The sequence below is a fragment of the Acromyrmex echinatior genome, chromosome 17 (assembly GCF_024713525.1).
Source record: "Acromyrmex echinatior isolate Ae372 chromosome 17, ASM2471352v2, whole genome shotgun sequence".
In the NCBI taxonomy this organism is placed as follows: domain Eukaryota; kingdom Metazoa; phylum Arthropoda; class Insecta; order Hymenoptera; family Formicidae; genus Acromyrmex; species Acromyrmex echinatior.
Window position 1 is genome coordinate 6,568,120 of NC_141868.1, and position 24,620 is coordinate 6,592,739.

Below are 24,620 nucleotides of genomic sequence, written 5' to 3' on the forward strand. Positions count from 1 at the left end.
GAGTAGTAAAGCAAGGCGGGTTCTAACTCACGGAGCTAGAGGGGAACGCGGGGCGCGGGGATACCTAACGCGGGGAAAGAGGGGGAAATTGGAATCAACGTTGGCCCACTGAGTTACGTGGAGATCGCCCTTGGAGATCATCGCGGACACAAACTATCGCTGTCTCTCAAAACGTGGAAGAGCCTCTACGAGCAGCGAGGAATGTAAATATTTACAAGCTGTTTCGAAACGAATACAAGGATAATTTTATAAGCGTTGGACCGCTAACCGTCAGTGTTTGCATGCTGAACGATGCTACGCTCGTACGTCTCGATTCTTCATCCGTACGCATTACGATGACCGAAACGACGCTACGCCGTATGTTTGACTTTAACGGGTGTATCGATGATATATAATAACTTTTGAACGATTAGCTCGATTCGTCGATACGGTAGATACCAAGTATACGCGATTCTCCAACATCGCATCTGAGAACATTATACGTGATAGCGACATCTTCAATGGACATCAGCTCGTCGATTGCGAACTATTAACTTTAGTTTTTAATAAGTACGAAAACCGGTGTAATAAGACGTGAATAAAATATTTTTGTTCGCATTATTACATATGTATTGTCTTTTACTTCCCATCCTTTGCCTCGACGCGCCAGGAAAAACTATATTGAAAAAACTGTGTCGTATAAAAGAAACTTGTACTCTATTGATTCTTCCATTCTGTCTTCACTCATAGCACGTTACATGCTCCGTCGCGCGCTCTATCTTTCTCTAACATTTATTATCAAGCTTTTATTACCATGCATTTTTGGAGAAAAAAGTGGCGAAATTTTGACGACAAAAAAATAAGGAACCCTATTATGTAAGACTTCGGACCTTTTCCCCTCTTTCCCCGCGTTAGGTATCCCCGCGCCTACGAGTATTCCCCGCGCCTACGAGTATTCCCCGCGCCCCGCGTTCCCCTCTAGTCCCATGAGTTAGAACCCGCCTTACTACTCTAGTGAATTTATTCATTTTAATATAATTTTCACCTCATTTTAAGATACACAATCGACTCCCAGGTTATTTCATCTTTACGTCAAATTCAGTTGTACACGGACGTAAGATAATAATATAAGTCGTGTCGTTAATCACGCATGGATTATGAGAATTAATGTAGAAAGATAATCACTTCTCAATTTGTAAAAATTTCCGAGAGAACGAATCGAAGTCCTTGGGTGTACATTGTCCACTTTTCAAGGCTGAAGATAATAAATCGATATTTGGTTCATGTAACATGTAGCACGATTAAATAAACCAAACATGAAGGAATACAGATTGAGGAGACCGAACTTACCTGCGTAAGCGTAACCTGCGTAGTCGGATATTGAACTTGGGATCTCAAAGTTATGAGTCTTGTATCTTATCCCGCTACTTAATATAACTATCGATGCACACAATTCTTATTGTCTATATATGTACACTTGACGCAATTATATTATGTTAACTTCTCTTCCATGATTATTTTATTATTCCGACCCATTTTTTATTAATTTGAGCTTTATAAAATAACATTTTTTTTCATATTTATAATAAACATCAAATAAATATTAAACAAATATTTTTTTAATCAATGTTATTTTAAATAAATAAGTAAAAAACAAAAATTTATTAAACGTCATATAAACTTTTAAAAAAGATTTAATAAATATTAAATAAATTTTTCTTTAAATCATTATTTTAAACAAATAATTAATGTTTAAATAAACATTTACTAAATGTTAAATAAACATGAAATAAATGTTTCTTATTATTATATTTTAAATGAATAAATAATGTAAAATAAACGTTTTATAAACTATAAACAAACATTAAAAAAATATTTTTTTAAACCTTTATTTCAAATGAATAAATAATGTAAAATAAACATTTAATTAACATTAAATAAATGTTTAAGAAATGTTTTTTAAACCTTTATTTTAAATAAAAAATTAATTCAAAATAAAAATTAAATAAACATTAAATTAATGAATTTTGAAAACGAATCGTGAAAAATGTAAAATTAATGAGAAAAAAATGTTTGAACAACATTATCTGCTGATTGAGTTGTAGCGATCTAGATTCTTTTCATGATACCCGTATGTTGAGAAGATCAGAGCTTTTCAAGTTGCTGAACAGGAAAGAGAAAACATTTTTCCAAATAATACGTTTTTATTAGGAGATAAAGATTATAATGGAATAGCAAAAAAATGGATTGTCTCTTCTTTTAAAGATAATGATAATCTTACGATTGAATATGAAATAGAATTTGATAGAAAAGTTTCAACAACTTGAGTGATAGTTGAAAGAGCTTTCGGTATTTTAAAAGACCGATTTCGACAATTACAAAAATTACCATTACATGATACTTATTTTATGATTCGAATCATAATAGCATGTTGTGTACTTCATAATATATGCGTAAATAATGGAGATGATTTTTATATTGAAGAAGACAGAACAAAATGAGTTAAAGTGTAACGCAAAGAGATGGAAATGTAGATGCAGGAAACCTGGATCATCGAACATTATTGTTTCGAGAAATGTATCCTTGTAACAATTAATCATGTAATAACTTAAATTTTCTGATTTAGCGTTAATTTAAAATAAATTGTCTTATACTCATAATATATATGTACAATTAAATTTAAATAAAAAGATGTTTTTTATTTTATAATTTTTAGAAATTATTATTTTTATTAATTACCAAAAACTAAAGAATAAACATACTTATTTATTTCGATAAAATAGTTTTCATGTTTACTTAGATATATGTGTATACAGTTTCTATATAATTAAATGTAAAATTTTTTTAATACAAAAAAGAAACAAATTAACAATATTTATTTCAAGTTTATTTTTATTTTATGTAAGTATATATTTATATTTTATTAACTTATTAATGAATCACACTCTTATTTTCCCATCAATATGTATTCTTAAATGAATTACACCTTATCAATGTATTCTGAAATGTTAACAGAGCTTAGTTCTTTTATATTTCATACAAATTTAGAAAAAACAATGACTATTAACAGCAAACATGTAATATCACATAATTTCAGTCTTATAATTTCAGTCTATGTAGAAAAAAAAACATATTTATTATTTCAATTCAGCCGGACATTACATCATATAAAAACAAATTACTTGGAAAATATTAATTTAAGAAATTAAAGTAGTGAACACAACTTTATATTACTTCAATTTATATATGAAACATTCTTTCTTTTTAACAACTTTCAAAAATAAACACAGCATATTAATATCTAATAAACTTTTAGAAATAAACGTAGCATCTAATATTATATGTATCTAATAAATGGTGCATATATGTCTAGTGCACTAATATCTATCTTTTAAAATGCAATAGTTTTATTACATAAAAAAATAAATATATTTAAATTCTTTAAAAAATCAATTACATATAATAAAATTAATAACTTTGAAATTGTTACAACATAGACATAAGTACTTTAAACTTTGAAAATAAAAATTGTTATTTTGATTGAAAGTATTACTTCTGAGTTGAATCATATTTCTTAATAAATCACATTTTTCTTTTTCAACGGATATTTTTTCTCGCTCTATCTCTTGTTGAATTTCAATTCTTCTAACATGATTTTCTTCTTTTGCAAATTTAGCTTTTCTCTTTTTAATTTTTCATCATGATTTCTTCTATCTTCACATTTTTGTTGTAACATTTGTAAATCTAACCATTGTCTTTCTAATTCTAATTTTATACGAGCTACTGTAGAACATATTCCATGTACGCTACGTTTTTTTACTGCATTAATTTTAATATACTCTATATATTTGATTCTTTTTCTACATTAACATTCTCTGTTTCATATACGCTATGTCTTCGTTCATTTTTATATTGTTTTGAATACTATTTAATTCTTTTTCTATATCTTTTTTTAAATTGTTTGTAATATTTTGTTTTTCAGATTGGTTTGAAGAAGTTGCTTTTAATAATGATGAATTGAGAGAATTTTTCTTACAAGCATTACCATTTTTATCACCTAATATTTCTTGTATTCGTTCTTCCAATTCATCAAGAGCCTTCGGTGCTTTTCCGCTTGTACGATATTGTAATCTTTTTTTTTTATTATATGACTTCTTTAAAGCGCTAAATTTCCATCTCATTTGATCAACTGTTAACTGCAAAAATGTATTACGAAGATAAGCAAATAATATAAATACTGTTAAATATGAATATAAAAAACCAATATATAAATATAAAAATATTAATTTACATAATATACTTATACATATGTATACGTATCATTTTTAAACTCACTGCTATTTCAAATAATAATAATATATTGAGATCGTTAGCTATATATTGCCAAAATTTTTTTTTTGTATTATCTACCTCAATATCTCGAGCTTCCTAAGCAGATAAAAGTGTACAAGTAGCTCGCTTAGATTATGAATTTACATTCTTGTGAATCTTGATTTAAATTTGTTTTAACTAGCTCGTTTTCTATTTGTTCTTCATTCGTACAATTTTCTTGTATAAAATTTTTTGTTTGGATAAAAATTTGTTTTTTGTATTGCTCACTTTTGCTAAATTTGTACCGTTTTTCAAAATTATTTTACCATTATTTTTGCAAAAATTGCAGTTCTTTTAGTATAATAGGCTGTAACATATAGGCATAAAAATGAAAATTGATTTAGGAATCTATAATTTATACAAATAAAATTGTATTATAATTATCTTAAGTAATTTTGTTTTTCTTCACATAGATGAGGTTAAGGTTAATGTAATACAAAACAAACAATTTTATTACACTTAACAACTTGCTTTTTCTATTTAAAATAACAATAACTAAATGTTTCACCTTTAGCTCCATGTTGTAAGAATTTCTTTCCGGTTATAAGATCGAAGATTAGAAGCGTTATATCATTAGAAATATAACGCTTCTTACTCTTTTGCAATGTGTGTGTTTTTAAGAATAAATTTTTTTCTATAATTCGACCATGCGCTAAACTCACCCAAACTCACCATTCGAGTAAAGTTAATCAAAGTCGACTTGTGTCATCGACAAAGAGCGATACAAATATAATGGAAAGCAAAATAGTGTGACTAGGAATCACCTTGTGTCGACTTGTGTCATTAAATGGAAAACCAATAGCTGCGAAAACCAATGGTTTCTATACTTAGATTTAGCGAAGAACTAAAGACAAGAACCAATCACATTAAAAAATCACTAAAAACTAACTGATTAATTTTCTCTGCTGAACGTAGCCAATTTACATATGTATATCACGAGATGCGTTCGGGAAGACGCTATTAGCGTTATTTATATTATTTTATCTTTGTTTTACATCTGATAAACAGTGAAGATAGAATAACACAAATAGCGCTAATAGCGTCTCCCCGTACGCATTTACGATGTTATGTGTATTATCGCAACGATAATCGTTTCTTAGCAACAAAAAGTTGATATGAAAAGTTGATCATTATTTAGATTTTCTCGGCTGTGTCAAGCGTTCGTATTAGAATTATTCTCGCAGAAATCGATCGCATCGACGAGTTGTCGACAATTTTTGAAAATTACGTTTAATCGTCCGAGTACAGGCAATCGTACGCATATAACTTTTATTTCTGTGATAAAAACGAGATTCAGAAACATTACAATACTGATTTGTATAAAGAACTCCGCACTAATGAAAAAAAGGTCAAATCGATTGGAAGTGTGATATTTTGTAGATTCCCTGATGAAATGTTTAAAAAAAATGTATATTTAATATAATTTTTAATTGTGTAAATTAAAAAAGAGGATGTACTTCCGAAAAGGTGAACCTTCCAATTTTCTTCTCGATTGGTATACTACTGTATTTTGGTACCCTAATTACGAATATGATCGTGAAAATTACCGACATTTTCAAAGTCAAATATTTACAAAACAATTTTTTTCAAATTTTTTCACGCTTTTTGCATAGAAAATCGTGCGTCCCTTTGCAGGGAGGAGGAGGGAAGGGGGATGAGAGTTGCTTCGCATGGAACGTCGAAACCTACGTACAACAGTATAATTATGAAAGTCGTCCCTTTGTAGAGGGGAAGAAGGCACGAATCAAAATCTAACAGCTCTATTTGTGATAATATAAAATGTAAAAGTTTATATTTAACCGTAAAAATGGCCTTGTTGGCAATTTCCATGATTATATTTGTAACCAGTACACAAAAATACAGTATAGATAAAATTTTTTTAAATATTTGACGTTGAAAATGATTTTGTCGGTAATTTTCATGATTATATTCGTAATTAGGGCATCAAAATACAATATACCAATCGATAAGAAAATCGGGGGGTTCACCTTTTCGGAAAGTACACCCAAAAATAAATAGTTTAATAATAAATAAATAGTAGATAAAGATATTTTTCAGTTCTATTGGATTAAAAATAGTAATTTTTTTAAATGTGCTACAATAAAAATTAACCATTTTTTAATTGGTTTCGCTTAACAAAACTTAATTTGATTAGGATATTTCCAAATCTATTAATTATCCCAGCCATTTTGCTCAAAACCATTATATTTTCAATATTATTAATGCAGAATCTTTTTTCAGAATTTTCTTTTTTCTTTTTGCTTTTGTGTTTTATTTGTTTATTCATTACTTTGTTGAAAGTGATTACTGAAATTCATTAATGAACTAAAACATTTTTATGTTAAATATTTGAAATATATCTCATCAGTGTGTTTGTAACCTACGACTTTCTTTTCAGTGACACGGACCCTGTATTCTTCGATTATACCTTATCGATAAAAGAATATTGAAGTTCTGTGCGAAAACGGAATGGCGATAGCAGCAGCATTCCACATAGAACCAGAATTTCTAGTTGATTATGCAGTCGTAAAGCGAGAAACAATGAGCGAGAGGCCAGAGTTTGTGCTCTTTGATGTTAGAGCTCGTACACATGTTCGACAATTCGGCAGCATGGACAATTTCACCAATATAAGTTAATAATTAATATAGGTGTAAATCTTTCGTTGTGTATATAAATTTTGGAAAGTTTGTACTGTTCATTTCTTAAATGTCACACAGTAATAATGTTGTATAATTATCATAAGAATAATATATAAGTAATTATACATTTGTTTCAGATGATGTTAATGAAATCATAGAAAATACAGAGGAGGAATTCCAAAGAGAATACAGGATACCTAAACCGAGGGAAGACACAAAAATGATAATTTCTTCCTACTGCTTTGAAAGCGGTCAAGCAGCAGTAAGAAGACTGAGAAATGTAGGATACACACAGTACGATATCTTTTAGAATTATTAGTAGAGATTTATTATAATGGACCCTGGTGGAAAAATGTTGCTGAAATTATTTCACGTTTTGGAACATTTTACAACAAAATTTCAGCATTTCAAAAAATTTCGGTTTAATTTCAGCGACTTTTAGCTGAAACATTCGACTTTTAGTCGAAAAATTCATCTTCGACAATATTTCAGAAAAATTTTAGCAAAATTTTCAGGCAAATTTCAGCAAGAATTTCAGAGAAATTTCAGAAAATTTCAGAGAAATTTTGGTTGGATTTCAGGGATTCTTCAGTATGTTCACTTTCAGTGAGGTTTCAGCAAATTTTATCATTAATTTCGCTGAAATGTTCCAAAATGTGGAATAATTTCAGTGAAACTTTTTCACCAAAGAGTTCTGTATTCTGTTTTGCAGGGTATTTTTGTATGGGGAAGGTATCGAAGATTGGAACAGAAATGAAGAGGAGGAGAGCCGAAGATTTAAAATCACATATTCAGACCTATTGATAAACCAAATGGATGAAAATGTTCTGATCATCGACATTAGAGATGTTGAAGAAATAGCAGCTAAAGGCGCAATACCAGGAAGCATTAATATACCATGTAGGAATCTTTCGTTATATTTCTAAATGTTGAAACTTTACTATTATAATAATTTCTCAAATGTCATGCATGGTATAAATATAGTATGAATAATATATGACAATAAATAATTAAATATACATTTGTTTCAGCGGAAAAAGTTAATGAAGCATTCAACCTTTCAGGGATCGATTTTTTTAACATGTATAAGATACCCAAGCCGACTAAAGATACAAAAATCATATTAAGTTGTAGCTCTGGCAACAGATCCAAATGTGCCCAGAAACAGATAAGGAGATTGAAATATCGACAGTACGATAATATCTTTCAGAATCATCTTAGGAATTTATAATAGAGCTCTATATTGTTTTGCAGGGTATTTGATTTTGAAGGAGGTTGGGACGAGTGGAACAAAAAACAACTAGCAGCAAGAAAATAAAAAAAGAATGATAGTGAAACACAAAAATGGAATTAGAATATTTTCACTGCTTTTAACCCAAACACACACACACGCGCGCGCGCGTGTATATATATATATATATATATATATATGTATATATATATATATAGGATGAATCAGAATTGTTGAACCAATTTTCTACCCTATGAGAAAATTATTGACTTCCTAATTGAATTATAACGTGTGCAGTCAATTATTTTCTTATAGGATGAAAAACTGATTCAACGACTCTGATTCACCTTGTATGTACATATAGAGCATTTTTAGATATTCTATTGTTGCAATTAATAAAAGATAAAGTTTTATTTTAATGCAAATTGTTGGAATTTTTTTTTCGATTACTGTTGACAAAACTATTCCACGAAAAATTGAACAAACATATAATTATTCAAATAGACTGATATTTTTATATCCATCATCATCCTACAATTTACAAAAGTTTAGAATTATACAATATGTATATACCCAAAAATCTATGTCAATGTTTTGTAGATGGAGTCTTTAATTCTTCTCCTGTGCCATTTTCTTGTATTAATCATCTCTCTAAACTGTCCCAATATAAGATTTTTCCTCTTCTGTCGTTTCTCTTTGCTGAACATTGCCAAGCCACGCTGCTCGTTGGCAGAATAGATTATAATTTTCCTTTCGGATACGAACCGCTTCCATACAACGATGCCTTTAGAAAAGATAAAGATTAAAATCAAGATTATTTAAATAAAGGTAAAGGATGTTTAACGTAGCTCTGATAAGTAGTAAAAATATCTCGATTTATAAACAATGATAGACTAAGATCAATAATCGAGTCTTTAACAGATGAAATATATAAAGTGCGATATAATACAAAACTTGATTTAATGTCGATGTTAAGAATATAGGATATAGCTTTAAATGTTTCAGAATCACAGATCCCTCTTCAATTAAAAAAATAAAATTATAATATAATGATATGATGTCGATCTACGAGTGGTTGGCGGTATGACTTTGACATTCGCGATGTACTTAGCTTAGGTTTTACTGGATGTGTTGAGCAAATGGAATCATCTCAAAACGTGATTGAATATGTGATGCAGTTAATGGAACTTATGTGAACCCGTGTATCATAGTGTCTCTGAGTCATTACTGCTTTTTTTTAACGTTGAATCATCGTGGTTATGTAAGATTCAATTTGATGATGACATATATGAGATCTAATATTTTTTTTAAATTCAGATACAAAATTTTTGTATAACATCGATACATGTATATAAGAGTATATATATATACACATACAGATTCCGATTTTAAAAAACTTACGAGTGAACAGAAACACGTCCACGTCCTCATGCTTGTATAGTTCGATGCGAAGTCTCACAATATATGACCAACAAAGAGGCTCATTCTATTTATTTCGTTTCTATGAAAAGAGTCTAGTAACGTGAAATATGATTTATATAGATTCTCAGTGTCTTGCGAATTCCTTGAGTTTGTTCTTTGATATGTACCATTTCAGATATTTTTCTTTTATTGTGGTTTCTATGTCTAATATTTCTATCCCTTCCCAATCAAAATTATAATTATTCTCTAATATATGTTGTAATATATGATGACTGTGTGTTTAGACGGATCATATCTAATATTGCTTTTAGTGTTCTTTTAGTTGCGTTTTTAATTATCTTTTTGTCTGTCCTACATACGAGGCATCACAATCGTTGCAACTTATTTTATATATTACATTCTGAGTGTAAGTTTTGTTAATTCTATCTTTACTTTGATGAAAGAGTTGAGTTTGTTGATACATCTATATCCTATTGTGTATGAGATTATTGATAAAAGACGTGATGGTATTGGAAACGTTGGGGAAAGGTAAAATGAAAAATTTATTTAGAAAATTCGTATCTGCATTGCTGGTGTTGCTCTTGCTTTGTTCTTTTTTTAAATTTACTTTATTATCAACAATTAAGAATTTGATTCTTTTTTTTATGTTGTTAAAAATGAAATTTAGAGGATAGCCATTGTCTATGAGGATGTTGATAATTAATTCTAAATTCTTTTGGTAAAAGGTAGGATGTGAGAGAAGAATACTTCTGTCCACTAGATCAGAAAATAAGGGAAGAGCAACAGTGATGTTCAAATCTTTTGACAGATGAACAGCTTTTAAAAATAATGCCATCTCTCGCGTTTAGTTTAATGTAATTATCAACAGATCGATATTATAATTCATATTCTCAACAGAAAGAATAAATTCCAAGGCATTCATAAATTCATCTTTCAGAATTTTATTATAATTTTTGTCGAAATTAAATGCCATCACGATTTATGCTGTCAATTGCGAGATCTATTAGTATGTTGGTGAACATGGATACAACATCGAGTGAGATCAAAATGGAATTTTCGATCGATTTTCCTTCTAATAAGTTGTAGATCTCGAAAGTGTTGTTTGCTTGTCTAGGATTTAATATTTTATTCTTATATAATGAGATGGAAAATGAAGCAACAAGATGCAAGGCCGTATTAATCGACACTATGATTCTAAAGGGAATTGAAGGGATTTTTTAAACAGATTCAAGTCTACATTTCTCTATCAGCCATTCGAATTTCTTTTTGTGTATGTGGTAACATCGATATGTTTTGATCCAAGGAATTCTGGCCTTTCAACAGCCTAGATTTAAATCCCTTGGACTACTACGTATGGAGCGTAGTTGAAAGGGTCACAAACAAGTCTCGGCATCCCAATGTGACGTCATTAAGGGTCGCTGTTGAGGCAGCATTCGTCGGCATGGACAGTGCTACATTACAGCATGCGTGCGAACGTTTCAGACCGAGAGGCCGTCATTCAAGCTAATGGGGGATACGTATATTGAATAATTGTGCTCTACAGGGATCCCCCAAGTGCAATGTAAAAGGATTTTTTGTAATATTTAATTTTTCATTAAAAACATTTTGTTTAAAGAAATTGTTCAATTTATCCGGATTTTGATGACGCTTTGCAATAAACTAAATTAAATTAAATTAAATTAAATCATATTCGGATAATCAATGACTATTTTCAGTATGACGTTGAAAATCTATTGTTATTCTATAAAGCAGAAATTAAAGAAATCAAAATTTTCTATATATTTGATATGCATTACCTGCTGCCACCCTCGCTCATTGCCGCCCTCGCCTGCTAGCAGGGCCTTATCGAAATTCTTGGCCAAAGAGAAACCTGAGAGACGTCATAGAGGCCTTTTTCGCGTAATAGACGAAAGCTATTGTACGCTAGCGGCACCAATCATTTTTATAAAATAAAGTGAATTAGCCAGATAAAACCGCATAAAAAAAATCATATGGATTTTCAGGAATGTCTCAGCATTTGAAACAGCAGTTCCGCATTAAACCGGATAGAATTTATTTTCAATACAGATGAACAAGTTTGTACTTGTTGCATTACTACCAAGTTCTATGAGAAGTTCCAATCATTTTCAACATAGTTCTATGAGAAATTCACAATAAGCCGAATAGGGAGCTCTGAATCTATCTATTTCTATGAGAAATTCCGCATCGAATTTTCTATTCAAACTTATCCAGATAGCAATATGTCTGCAGTCTTCTAACAGACTATTAGCAGGTTTGAGCACAAAATAACGACAGTCTGTCATCAATTGCGTCCGCATTAAGCTTGTGTTCTGTTAACATCTCATCCTGTTGATATAGTGTGAAGGCAAATTGTTAACAGAAACTGAACAGATCCTGCCAACATTATCTGACACTTGCAGATTTTGTTACGTTTTTTCTTGCAGTCTGTAAACAATATTATGTACATCTAATTCTGTTGTTATTTTGTTGGCATAGTGTGTAGCAGACATTAAAAAAAATCTGCTTTCTACAGAACTACTTGGTTGGATACCCGTAAAATTAGGATTTGTTTGCATATGATGGTTTTAAAAGAAATTCCCGTTTCAAATATTATTATTTTCCTCATAAAAATTATTGTAATTACTCTTAATTTGAAACAGTGAAAACTCACTGATTTGCAGTTAATAATCACTGATTGTTACAGTTATAAGTATACCATTGCGAATTAGTTAATACTGACTGATGTATCAGTGACATTTGTCTTGCCACTGCACGAATCAATAAATTCTTAAATTGCGGTTAATTTCTGAATCAGTGAAATGAAAGAGGATTAAAACCGATATACCTATATTAAAATCAAAATAAGGATAAATATTTCTTCCTTTATTAGCAATGTAAGTATTCAAATAATGAACATATTATTTAATTGGAAAATAAAAAATGTTAACATCCATTGATGTTACTAGACTCTTAATTTTGTTTGTAATTTTAAAATCAATAAAATTAAAAAAGTTTAAAGATACAGGATAACACAAGTTGAGTACATAAAATTAGTTCAAATAATAAGTCGAATGGTGGAATCGGCTTTATCCGAGACTTCTCTAAGCCATCCGTCCCTTTGAATAAAATGTTTATTTTTTTTTTAGTTCTGCACGATGAATGACTGAATATTCGTGTTTTGTGCGGAGGATATAAAAAATGTTAAAAATGTTATAAATTGCTGTATATCACTTCCTTCCTGAAAACAGAGTTATAAAATTAATAATCTTAACGATAAGATTAATGTTGGGCATACATATTTCGTTATAAAATATAAACATACCGGAACAGTTTGAAGCAGGAAACAAGTATTATTACTAGTAGCGAATTTTGAACAGAAATTTTCTCCTCTTTGTTCTGCTTCCATCGATTTTATTATCTCGTATTTCTTCATATTGCTAAAAATAAAATACAAGACAATGAGATGAAGAATTATGCGTGTTCTCAACTAAAATTAATTTAGAACTCACTTCAAACGATTATTTATCATAAATGAACGTTTATCATAAGTTCTCACTCTCTTTCTTCCTTTTCCTTTTCAGACTCTTTTTCTTTGTAAGGCATTACTGTCTGGCAATAATTCTGCGAATATGATCAATGCTCTCATATGTTCTAAGTAAAAACAACAAATATAAATTTGTATTAATAAATAAAGCAATTAGATATTTTTATAAAAATAAATGATTATGATATTTTACCATTGCTTATAGAGCATACATCACGTCGATGCAACTTAGCATACGATATTATTTTATCAGCTCTAAGACAACAGCTGCACTCAAAAAGATTATATTATAGTTGATTCTATCGTCGTAAAATAGTAATTGCTATCAAAATGTCAATGTTTTCACTCACATGCAAAAAAACCTGGCCACTAAGTTTTTTTCACAAATTTTTAATATATTCAAATAGCAAAATAATTCATCGAAAAATCATTGTAACGAGATGTTTAAAAAAATCTTTTAAAGTTTGAAATCTCTATTTTCGAAATCGGTGATTGATATTTCAATCTGACTGATCTTTTATGGAGCTATACGGACACAAATGGATACCCATCAAATGTGAAAATTTTGTACAAATTTTACAAATATCTATGGCGTGAAATAAAGATCACACAAAAATGCGGTTTACAGCAATCGAAAGTGTGAATCTTTACCTTCAATTTGCTTTTTCATAGACTTCTATACGATTTTTTTTTTTACCGAGTTATTCAACATTGAATAAAAAGAATTTCGTTTCAATGTTAAATAACTCGTAAAAAAAATCGTACAGAGATCTATAAAAAAGCAATTAAATAAAAAACCTATTTAAAATAAAAGATAAGTTATTTTTATATTTTAAATAAAAATTATTCTATATTTTAAATAAATAAATACATTTTCGGACCCTATTTCTTATTTTATATTTCAAATAATTTCTTGTGACCTATTGCTTATTTAATATTTTAAATAAGTTTTTGGAACCTATTTTATATTTTAAATAAGTCGTATCAGTTATTTTACCGAATCCTACTTTTAAAGCATTTCTAAGCCTCATATAACATTTTTTTATTTTTTCTATTGCACTTGTATAATATGTTTCCGCAATTAATTGTCTGTTAAATAATATTAAGTTGTTCAGAAAATTCATTTTAAATTTTGTTAACTCATAATTATATACTGTTATATTGTTACGTCCTACAGATGCCACGATTCTTTTCTTCGGTTCCATGTCGCGACTATGGTTGGTGTCTGCGAGACTCAAGCGCAGACTTCTGATAACGGTCTGACAGAACTGAAAAGAGGGATCGGACAAGTTACGCGAAAACTCGTAAACGCCAATCAACCCGGAAGGAATAATAACCTTAACGCAGGCGCGAAAAGAGACAAGATTGCAAAAAACATTATAAATGCATCGAAGTCACGCAATAATAAAAATCTAAGCTTTGTCATCCCAGACTGACTAACAATTTCATCTTAGGAAAATAGATGTCACGTCGCGCTTAAAAAATAATAAAACGCATGGGATAATTTCCCACGGTAGCGTTATCTAAGATCGCGACTGACAATGGTTGCCCTGCACGCAAAACTAATTGTGCACGGTAACCATCTGTTTACCTAGCCATATTTTCCGCGAGGATAACAGAATTCGTCATCCGTATGGAGCAATCTTGCTTCTTTAAAGAAAAACGTAAATCACTTCTTTTCTTCTCGAAACTCCTCTAACGATGCACTTTAGATTAACAATAGGACATTATAAAAATCGTAAATCTCGCGTGACATTGTAACTTTTGCATCCTAGACAAAGAGCACAGCGCCCTTTTTTCGGAGTATAAATAGAGGTCCCGCGGAAGCGCAGAGCGTCAGTACAAAACTCAAAATCACCGGTTCACGTCAGTGAAGTTCGCGAGTTAAACTATTGTCGCGAGCAGTGCGAAAATCTTATCAGAACCCGCGATAATCACGCCAGTTCGCGGTTTCATACGAGTGCGAAGAAAAAAGATAAATTGTGGGCAAATCGTCACTGCGATTATCAGGCATACGCCACTGCGACTGCTCTTCTGGCGCTCTCTGTGGACAACGGACCTCCTCACATACCAACCGGTAGCTACCCGAGATCTCGTGGACAGCCAGCTAACCAGTAAGTCACCATTCCTTCCGGTTCATCCCCTTGTCTCCCCGCATGGAAACACACACACACACACACACACACACATATACAGTTATACGCGTTTCCGACGAACATACATATATTTTACCCTTCGAATTGTAGTGCGTACTAGTACATCCATTAGAAAATGGGGACGAACTCCTTATGTCCGGAGGAGTAGGCGGAATCCCCTTGGCCAAGTCACAATCGATCGACGATCAATCTCTCGAGGTCTCTTACTCACCAACATTAGAACAGACACAACCTTTAGACCTCACCTCTTCCCCTGTCATCGATCCCGCCATCCGAGAAATCCTAAATTATTCCCTTCCTCCTCTCGAGGGATGATTCTCTCTCCCTCCTTCTCTCGAAGAAGGATTTCCTCTTCCTCCTCTTTTAGATCACCTCCCAACTCGTCCTTCTCAATCGAATCTCGAGCCGATATATACATACGTCATAACGTATTGAATATATGTACAAGGATAAAATTTCTTATTTATATGTAAAAAAAATTTATGTATATTTATTAAATGTACATAATTTGTTTTATGTACACTTTTTTAATATGAATATAAATTTTCTATTGGATGACCTATATAACAAAAAATTCAAACATAAAAACATGATTAAAAACATTTATTTAATGTTAATAAATTTACAGTTGGATACGGCAAAAGAAATATTTTCTGAACTATTAACAAATATATTGTATATATACATATATATATATATATATAATATATATATATAGTTGTGTAATGAATGTCTCTTGAACTACAAAAATGGTTATATTTATAGTTAAAAGGATACTTTTACAACAACTAAATATTTGTTAAAAAATATTCTTTCCACCATAGTATACGTTTATTAAGATTAAATAAATCTAGTATAGATAAATAAATCTAGTCTTTTCCAGTGTAGTCTTACATATATTGTGACTAAATAAAAAAATAACAAATTGGTTCCAGGAAAGTGCAAAACTTGATCAAGCCTAAAGCTGTTAAACAGATTGATAGATCTGATGAATAAATCTGTATCGGTTAACTGAAGGCTTGTCCAATGATGAATTCACTTGGTTCGGAGTCATTGTCGCTTCTAAGCTACGAGCCCTTAGTGCGAATGCAAGCGAGGTGGCGATGCTCGCATAAAACATTATAACACGAATGGCACACTTGTCTGGCCAATTGGCCATTCCTGTTCCCCGCGGTCCGCACGCCAAGCGATCGGTAGATGTAGTGACATACACTTGGCAATAGTAGGCCGGACGGACGTGTGTATTCGGCTATATTAAAAGATTAATATCTCGTTAACTTGGGAAAATTGCAAAATGGTAAACGATTCATTCGACTCAGTTTAGTCCGTTCTATCTGCGCATTAAATATTTGCTGGTTATTCTGGGACACCCTGTATGCAAAAAGTCAAGCAAGAACAAGTTGACCAGGAAGAAGCCGAGCTAATAGAAAGAAACATAGAGTGACAGTTTGAACAATAGTGATCGGCTGATAAACCTGCTAGCAAAAAAGGACGCAATAAGGAATTTCTCATAGCGGAAGTGCGGAAATGACTCTCTTTGAAATTTTAAATTGCACATTTCCTAAAGAGGTGCTCGTACTAAAGAGAAGCTGTGAAAAAAAATAGCTGACAATATAAAAGGTACAACATTTTTTTAATTGAAGTATAGGAGCATGTCTTACAAATATATTTATCACGATTTTTTTTTATTCTTAGGAGAAATAACTGTACAGAGATAAAAAATGGAAGTTATTATCCGAAATTTTCAGGAAATTTCGTAAAACTCACAAACAGCCGAGTGGTTCTAGCGGCTGCTAAGAAAGGTGCTCAAATAGGTCCACTTCGATAGGCTTAGTTTATTGTATTGATGTTATGTTAATGATAATTGAAGAACAGATATTGTAGAACAGATATTTTTCTCTAACATGTATTTATCTCTTATTTTTTAGATTCATTTCTATTCATTTCGGAATTCCATTCATTAGAAATTAGATAATATACGTTAGAGAAAAATATCTGTCCTACCAACTGTTAGTAATCAATATGTTATAATTTTTCACGCAATTACGTAATATACACTCGCATTATATTGAATTTAATGTATTGATATTGAGTGAGAAATTATAACATTGATGTTATTTTTATTGGTGTTCATAAGAGTTATATTATAAAACATTACTACACGCATCGGTCCTGACCTCACACAGTACAGCTGATTTTAAAGGTTTTCAATCAAAAACTCCGGCAGCATCATTCTATTTCTGTCTCAATTCTATTTTCTGTCTCAATTTAGAATCTTGGGTAAATGTTGTGCAACAATATTCTTTTTTATTTAAAATGGTGCAACTGGGAGCATTACACCTAGCAGACATGTTATAATATGCACAAATCTTGATATCTGAAATGTAAAAATTCGTAGTTTTCATATACACACACACACATATATATATATATATATATATATGTACAATAGAGAAAGGTATACAGAGTATCCGATAATTGTATTTGAATAAAAAATTATTGAAGACCAATTTTCGGCAATTTTTAGCAATTAATATCTTGTTAACTATTGCAAAAATAGCAAAATGGTAAAAAACTTTCTGTCTCAGTTTAATCCGCTTTACATATCCACGAACTCTGTCAGAACAACAATTATCAACTCACAATCGGACACCCTGTATACTTCCAAGATTAATTTTTCCAGCTTCGAAAAAAATTTGCTGTGGCTCTCGCGATTTGTTCTCATTAAAGAACTATAGTTTGCATTATTTCTGGAATCTAATCCGGAATTAATGAACCAGAAGAAGAAGAAATGGAAACTGGAAGCCTAGATGAGATTTAGATCAGTAAAAAGAGAATATAAATAAAATAAATATAAAAAAAATTGTCATATAATAGCAAGAAAATTTCTGTATAATTCTCTTACTGTCTCAGATTACTTCTAGGCCATTTCCTTCAAACTCCCATCATTCGTACTACATATGTATAGTCAAAGCTCCCAATTTTCCCACATAGTACGCGGACGTAGCTCGAGTATACAACATTATATGAGTATACAAACATATTTGTAAGTATACAACATTTACAATTATTCAAATTATAAAAATTAAAAAAAAACATTTCCTTTCAAGCGAATATTCTATTGAAGGATGCAAAAGAAAATGGTAGAATCTCTGTGATCTCCACTTTATGCAGATTGTTTCAGCGGAGAAACTGCCAAGATGGAATGTCAGTCAAAGAAGAATAAATGGCGTTTTTATAAGTCACTAAACTTTACGTGACACATTATTAACAAGAGAGTAAGTACAAGCAAAAAACGTGTTTTAATTTCCAGAAAATATGTTAAAAGCATTGCAAAAGTATTTTCTATTCTTCATTATAAAAGTAACAAATTAATAATTATTACAGTTATTTCAGAACTATATCGAACACGTTAGTCTGTAACAATGATAAGAAAAACGAAGAAAAAAAAGAAGAAGAATCTTGACTAGATGATTTTTACTATGTTGGATTTTACGCCCATCATTTTAATATGTATGAATTAAACATGTATACACACACACACACACACACACATCAATATGTATAACCTATTATTTTTAGGAAATAGCAAGAAACGGAAAGAGTAAGCAGAAACTTGAACAAGGATATTATCTTTGCGCAAATAAGCGAGGCATTACACGAGCCGCTGACAGTTTCTTTGCCATCAATTTCGGTAAAACGGCGGATGAAGAAGAAGAGCATTTCGGAATGATTTCCTTATAGCTTCGTGCAATATATTATCGGACTTTATGATTGTCTTATTTGCGATTGCGAATAATCGTATAGATTCATAATAGATATATTGTAGAAATTAAAGAGCATCATTTTAGACTTGTTAAAGATTTGACACATATATGAAAAAGAAAACTTCATATATGTGTTCATGATTCATAATAAAAGAATATATTCATAATAAAATGACAGATTGACTTGCAAAAGAAGCGACAGAAGAAGAATCTGATCTTAGTGTCGAGGTTCCACTGAGAAATTTTAGACAAGAGACTTGGAATATGATATAGGACAGAACTGTGAATGAGGCAAGATTCAAAGGCCAATTTTATTTTGAAAATTTCTATGAGAGAAACAAAAAGAAACCACTGTTTCATAAATTGAACAGGGAGAGATATTTTGTTACTTTGGTCAAACATTCGATTAAATCGAATCATTTCAAGTTACTAAAATGTTTCAAAATATTTCTTACTGGATTCTTATTAGTTCATTGGGACATTTGCCTTACTCGGAGAGCATCCCGTTTCACGTTGCAATATAGCTAATCGTAACGATCGATGCTTATAGAGTTTTAGCAAATAAGCGCCTTGTAACATGTAGTCAATATTCTTGTTAACTTATAAAAGTTAGTTTTTTTCGTTCGTTTTTGTTTTATTTAGGGTATGCAAGGGTAACAATATATATTATTATTGTATTGAAAGCTTAATTTTACACAACTTTTTTGCAATAAAGAAGCTCAGTTTCAATAAAGAAGCTTTTATTTCTTCTCTGGGATGATTTTGGTTCTTCAGTTTGAATACCACAGAAATGGAAAATTTCAATCTTTCGTGATGGATAAAAGAACGAATCACATATTTGTCTTTATCTGAGGGAAACCTTGCGATATCTCAAGAAAATAGTCTCGCGAAATATCTTGAAAATCGCAATGGAATAATGACGAGATCATGCCGAATATGTTCATTCAGCGTCCGTCTTGGGGTCCGCAAAATCCTTAAAATAACGGATGATGATTGTCTGAGAACACAAATGTTCTCGGCTGTTTGTCAATTCCGATTAAAGGCGATATGGTGAGTAAATCTTCCGACATTTTTTAATCTTCATTGTAAAGATCGCGCGACACTAAAAGCGCTGAAAAAAACTCGAGGAAACTTCGACCAAACTCTGATCAGTCGACGATTAATTCAACTAACAAAATTACTTACTGTAAAATTTCTAGAGCTGTATGATTCATTGTATTTAATTATATTTTTTGTATGTTAAATAGCGAAATAATTTTATCTTATATATCATAAGATCCAAAATACTGTATATTATAAATTAATCGGCAATTGTTCTAAATAACTTTCAAGATTATAAAAAATAAATATTGAAGAGATACGAGGAAAAGATTGATTTCGCAATCGCAATGCTGAAAACAGCTTGAAATCACGGCTAAAGGTAAGCTTGAGGTCAGTAAGTTTGAGTTGATCGAGATTGATTAACTTGGAAATGTCACTAATGCGTCTAATAGAAATTAAAGTAAAAACATATGACGTCATTAATCGAGGCTTTGAATTAATTCAAACTCACTGCAGTCGAGAACACTAGTTATAATTTCACTCAATAATACAAATATAATATAACATATGTTACGTAACAATTAAATTATTAATCACAAACTTATAACATACATGTTATATTATTTTTTGGTATCGATTGCATGTGGGCGTTGACTTGACTGACGTCACAAAAATAATTAATAAATAAAAAAATAATTAATTTTCGCATAAATTTGTTTTATTAAACAAGATAAAGAAAAGGAAATGTCACTTACTTTAAGAAAAACAATCCATGTGTTTTACATTTGCATTATAAATATCGCGAATGATAGCTAATAATAAATAAAATCGTTTAATAAGAAATTCAATATTATCGAGCATTGATTACAATCCCGTACAAATCCCGTGTATATTTATAAAAGTGAATTATTAATAAGAAATAATTTCACTTTCAGTCTCTTACAAGAAAAAAAGCCTTTTCAGTTTTCTTATACTTATAAGAATTTTTTTGCTTTCTCATTTTAAGATTCTTAACAAGAATTTAATATTATGTATCTTAGTATGTTGTGTATATTCGAGCCAAAAGTTATTCTCTATTTATTAATTACTTCAATATCATTACTTATATATTTTTATTCAATTATTTCACAAGTACAAAAATTGCAAATAACATTTCACGTGATGTCTGTTCATCGAGTTTACAAGAGGATTGACACGTGTGTTGCTAGAAAGTTAAATCAAAATTCAAGGCCAGTCATGATATGAATGTATATCATAGATTCCTGACCTACCAGAGTGTCTGTATGTGTGTGTGCTGAATGTGTGTATTTGAGAGAAAGAGAGAGATAAAAGATGTTCCAAGTCACACGTGCGTCAGCAATCGTAGAAACGTAAATTATGCCTATCCGCGCTCGCGCGATTATTGAAGTTGTAAAGTGCTGTTAGATTCTACTCCACAAAAGATTTTCGATGAGAAACATAAGTATTTCCAACGCATTTAAGAAAACGTTAATAAAAAAATAATTAATTTCGCAAATAGTTACGGTTCGCAAGCTGATTGCTTACGTTCGTAAAAATAGTAAAAAAATAATAGAATAAACAAAATGACATTGGAAAGAGAAAGTTGTATTCCAAATTGTTATAGAATACAGAAAAAGTTTGTTGAAACTACTGACATGGAAGTATATTAAACGTAAACTCTGCGTAAGTGGCTTCAACAAATAAACTTTTTCTATAATTACAGTTCGAAATACAACATTTTTCTTTCTAACGTCATTTCATTTATTCTATTATTTTTTTACAATTTTTACATACGTAAGCAATCAGCTATTTTCGAACCGTAAGAATATTTGCGAGATAAATTAATTTTTTTGTTGACTTTATTTTAAATACGTCGTTTCGTTTATTCCATTCTTTTTTTTACTAGGAGCTTAATATAGGAGCAAAAATATGAAGAAAGAGAGAGAGAGAGAGAGAGAGAGAGAGAGAGAGAGAGAGAGAGAGAGAGAGAAAGAGAGAGAGAAAGAGAGATATCATTTATTTTTTTTGCGTTTTAGAATTAAGTCCTCTCAAATGCTAAGACCATACATTTATGAACAATAATAAACAGTAGAACCATACATTGATAACAGTAAAAATAAAAGAAAACTAAAAATAAAAAAAAAATGAAATTAAAATTAACGCAAAAATATATATTGGGTCATCTAAAAAGTATCCGCGGTTTTTAGATGACCCAATATATAACATACAAATATATTAAATCATAAATACAAAATTATACACTTACTCTAACAAATGTTTATACAGTACACGATCAGTACACGATATACAGTACAAATCATACATTAACTTTTAACAAATAATTATACAACTTGCATTTAAAATCATTCAAAGAAGCAGCATTATGAATATCCCATGGGCTACTATTCCAAAACTCAGCAGCACAGACTGCAGCACAAAGCTGCTAAAAGACTGCTTGAAAAATTTTGTGCGTATGGCGGTAATGACAAATAATCATTAGGAGTTCTCGTACGACACATTGATATATTCTTCTTAAATTCAAAGCTTTGATATATAGCTTTGGGAAAGCTTAATGAAAGTAACGAACACCAGGCATCTCACGAAATACGACCGCCTTTACTTTGAGCCATCTAAAATCATTAAAATAAGGAGAAACATGCTCATCCATTTAACCGGGAACACGTATCTTACATACGAATTAAGAGCCCTCTGAAGTTTAAGATCTCGCCAGTAATATCGATCATAACAGTACAGCAATAATCGAAGATAGGAAAAATAAGAGTAGATATTAGCCTAATACGAAGGGATCTTGGAATAAGCTGTTTATAAATCTTTAGTTGATAAAGAGACATATTCACTCTAGACGTCATTCCAATTACTTGCAAATTCCACGAAAGTGTTCCAGAAATTGCTAGACCAAGATACTTAACAGAATTACTGTATGCGCGTCCCCAACTATAATATGCGGAAGTTCGACGTACGAGATATTGTTGATGTATCTTGCAGTACTCAAAATCATAGCTGTAGTCTTTTTTGTATTTATTGTCAAATTGATTTTCGTGGTCCAGTCCAGAATTCTATTCATATATTCATTTTCACAGCTTATAATAGGAAACAAATTTTTAGGCTCGTGTATAGATAAGCAGGTCATCAGCGTAGAAAGAATATTTACTTTAATTGTAAATAACTAAAGTCATTTAGATACAATACAAATAACACAGAGCCCTGAGGAATACTCCTTGTTATAGTAATTTCAGATGATGTCATTTCAAATGTCACCAGTAACCGGATCCTTGACAGCCTGTCTCTGTCTATTCAAGTAACCACAAATCTAACTCAGAGCTGAACATGAGAATTTCAGATCTTTGAATTTTTCAATCAAAATGCGATGATCGACATTATGAAACGCTTTTGTAAAGTTAAAAAAAACTGATACAGTTAAATTTCTGGAGTCGGCTGCACGTCTGACATCATCCAGGAAAATAAGTGTTGCCAATTGAGTGAAATGACCTTTTCTATATACAAACTGATGTGGATCTTGCAGATTATTACTTTCGAGTGATGTGAGAGAGAAAGAGAGAGAGAGAGAGAGAGATTGAGAGAGAGAGAGAGAGAGAGAGAGAGAGAGAGAGAATAAAATAGGGTCATAACATTGTACTACTAACTTATATTTTTAAGTGATAGATTCAAAAACACAATAAAAATATTGCAGTATATAGTTATTTTACACATTTTCTTATGCTTTACAAAATATGGATGTGAATTTAACACTGTATATGTGACAAAATTTATATACTTTTTCATGAAATTATAGTTGAATGCTGCGCCGTAAAACGACGAAAAGCGAGGCAGAGAAGGAAAGTTACAAATGCAAAAGAAGAAAGAACTATTAAGCTTTTCACATAAAATAAATGTAATTGAGTTATATATAATTTTTGTGAATAAATATATTTAAAACAGATATATTTAATATATTTAAATAAATACATGTATGTAAATTGTAAATAAATGTAAAATAGATCCTATGAATTAATTTTTTATTACTAATTTTTTCAATTATAAATAGTATAATATAAAAACATCATAATATCATTGTAAAAGAATTATATGTGATAAAGCAAATTTAAGATTATTTTTTTTTAATATAAATTTTTAAAACAACTTTCAAAAATTTTAATTTTTATCCTATGTTATATGTAAACGTAAATTTAATGTTTGCAATAAAATTGACAGGCAAGAATGTTTACATCACTAAGTGCAAGAAGCCATGTTAATTAAATTATGATTATCTGTGTCACATTAAAGAAAAAGTTAATTATCAAGTTATATCCCATTGGGATATTAAATAACAAGATAGTTGCATAATAATGTTTTTCGGATAATAACAAAATTATTTAATATTTTACATTTTAAAAATTTTCAAAGAGTAAAAAACTTTTTAAGTTGTGATCAAAGAATAAAAACAAAAT

General features: G+C 30.4%; 1 protein-coding gene and 3 long non-coding RNA genes across 12 annotated transcripts in view; 2 read left to right on the top strand and 2 right to left on the bottom strand.

Annotated features, from left to right (window-relative positions):
* LOC105145307 (uncharacterized) overlaps positions 1-8,316 on the top strand; it is a 14,041-nt gene extending 5,725 nt beyond the window's left edge. Inside the window, exons 2-6 of the mRNA XM_087415195.1 lie at positions 6,749-6,982; positions 7,128-7,284; positions 7,703-7,890; positions 8,022-8,181; positions 8,245-8,316. Coding sequence (XP_087271321.1) covers positions 6,820-6,982; positions 7,128-7,284; positions 7,703-7,890; positions 8,022-8,181; positions 8,245-8,308 — 732 coding nt within the window. The 5' untranslated portion in view covers positions 6,749-6,819 and the 3' untranslated portion in view covers positions 8,309-8,316. The remainder of the gene's footprint in view (positions 1-6,748; positions 6,983-7,127; positions 7,285-7,702; positions 7,891-8,021; positions 8,182-8,244) is intronic.
* Positions 8,317-8,712: 396 nt separating this feature from the next.
* Positions 8,713-9,712, bottom strand: LOC105145359 (uncharacterized). The gene is made up of 2 exons (XR_015548007.1): positions 9,623-9,712; positions 8,713-9,005 (listed from the first exon to the last, which is right to left on the bottom strand). It is a non-coding gene; the product is annotated as an uncharacterized LOC105145359 (long non-coding RNA).
* A 2,796-nt stretch (positions 9,713-12,508) lies between these two features.
* LOC147906933 (uncharacterized) lies at positions 12,509-15,886 on the bottom strand. 4 transcript variants are annotated; one of them, XR_015547999.1, is made up of 5 exons: positions 15,420-15,886; positions 13,381-14,455; positions 13,153-13,294; positions 12,966-13,080; positions 12,509-12,881 (listed from the first exon to the last, which is right to left on the bottom strand). It is a non-coding gene; the product is annotated as an uncharacterized LOC147906933 (long non-coding RNA). The 4 variants fall into 4 exon arrangements; XR_015547998.1 differs by lacking the exon at positions 15,420-15,886 and adding an exon at positions 14,779-14,919; XR_015547997.1 differs by lacking the exon at positions 15,420-15,886 and having other exon boundaries at positions 13,381-13,454; positions 13,538-13,978.
* Positions 14,455-24,141, top strand: LOC105145305 (uncharacterized). 6 transcript variants are annotated; one of them, XR_015548003.1, is made up of 7 exons: positions 14,455-15,301; positions 16,279-16,963; positions 17,039-18,389; positions 18,454-18,621; positions 18,731-18,856; positions 18,926-20,160; positions 20,443-24,141. It is a non-coding gene; the product is annotated as an uncharacterized LOC105145305 (long non-coding RNA). The 6 variants fall into 6 exon arrangements; XR_015548002.1 differs by having other exon boundaries at positions 18,926-20,530; positions 23,966-24,125; XR_015548005.1 differs by lacking the exon at positions 20,443-24,141 and having other exon boundaries at positions 14,455-14,851; positions 14,963-15,301; positions 18,926-19,846.
* The last annotated feature ends 479 nt before the right edge of the window (positions 24,142-24,620 follow it).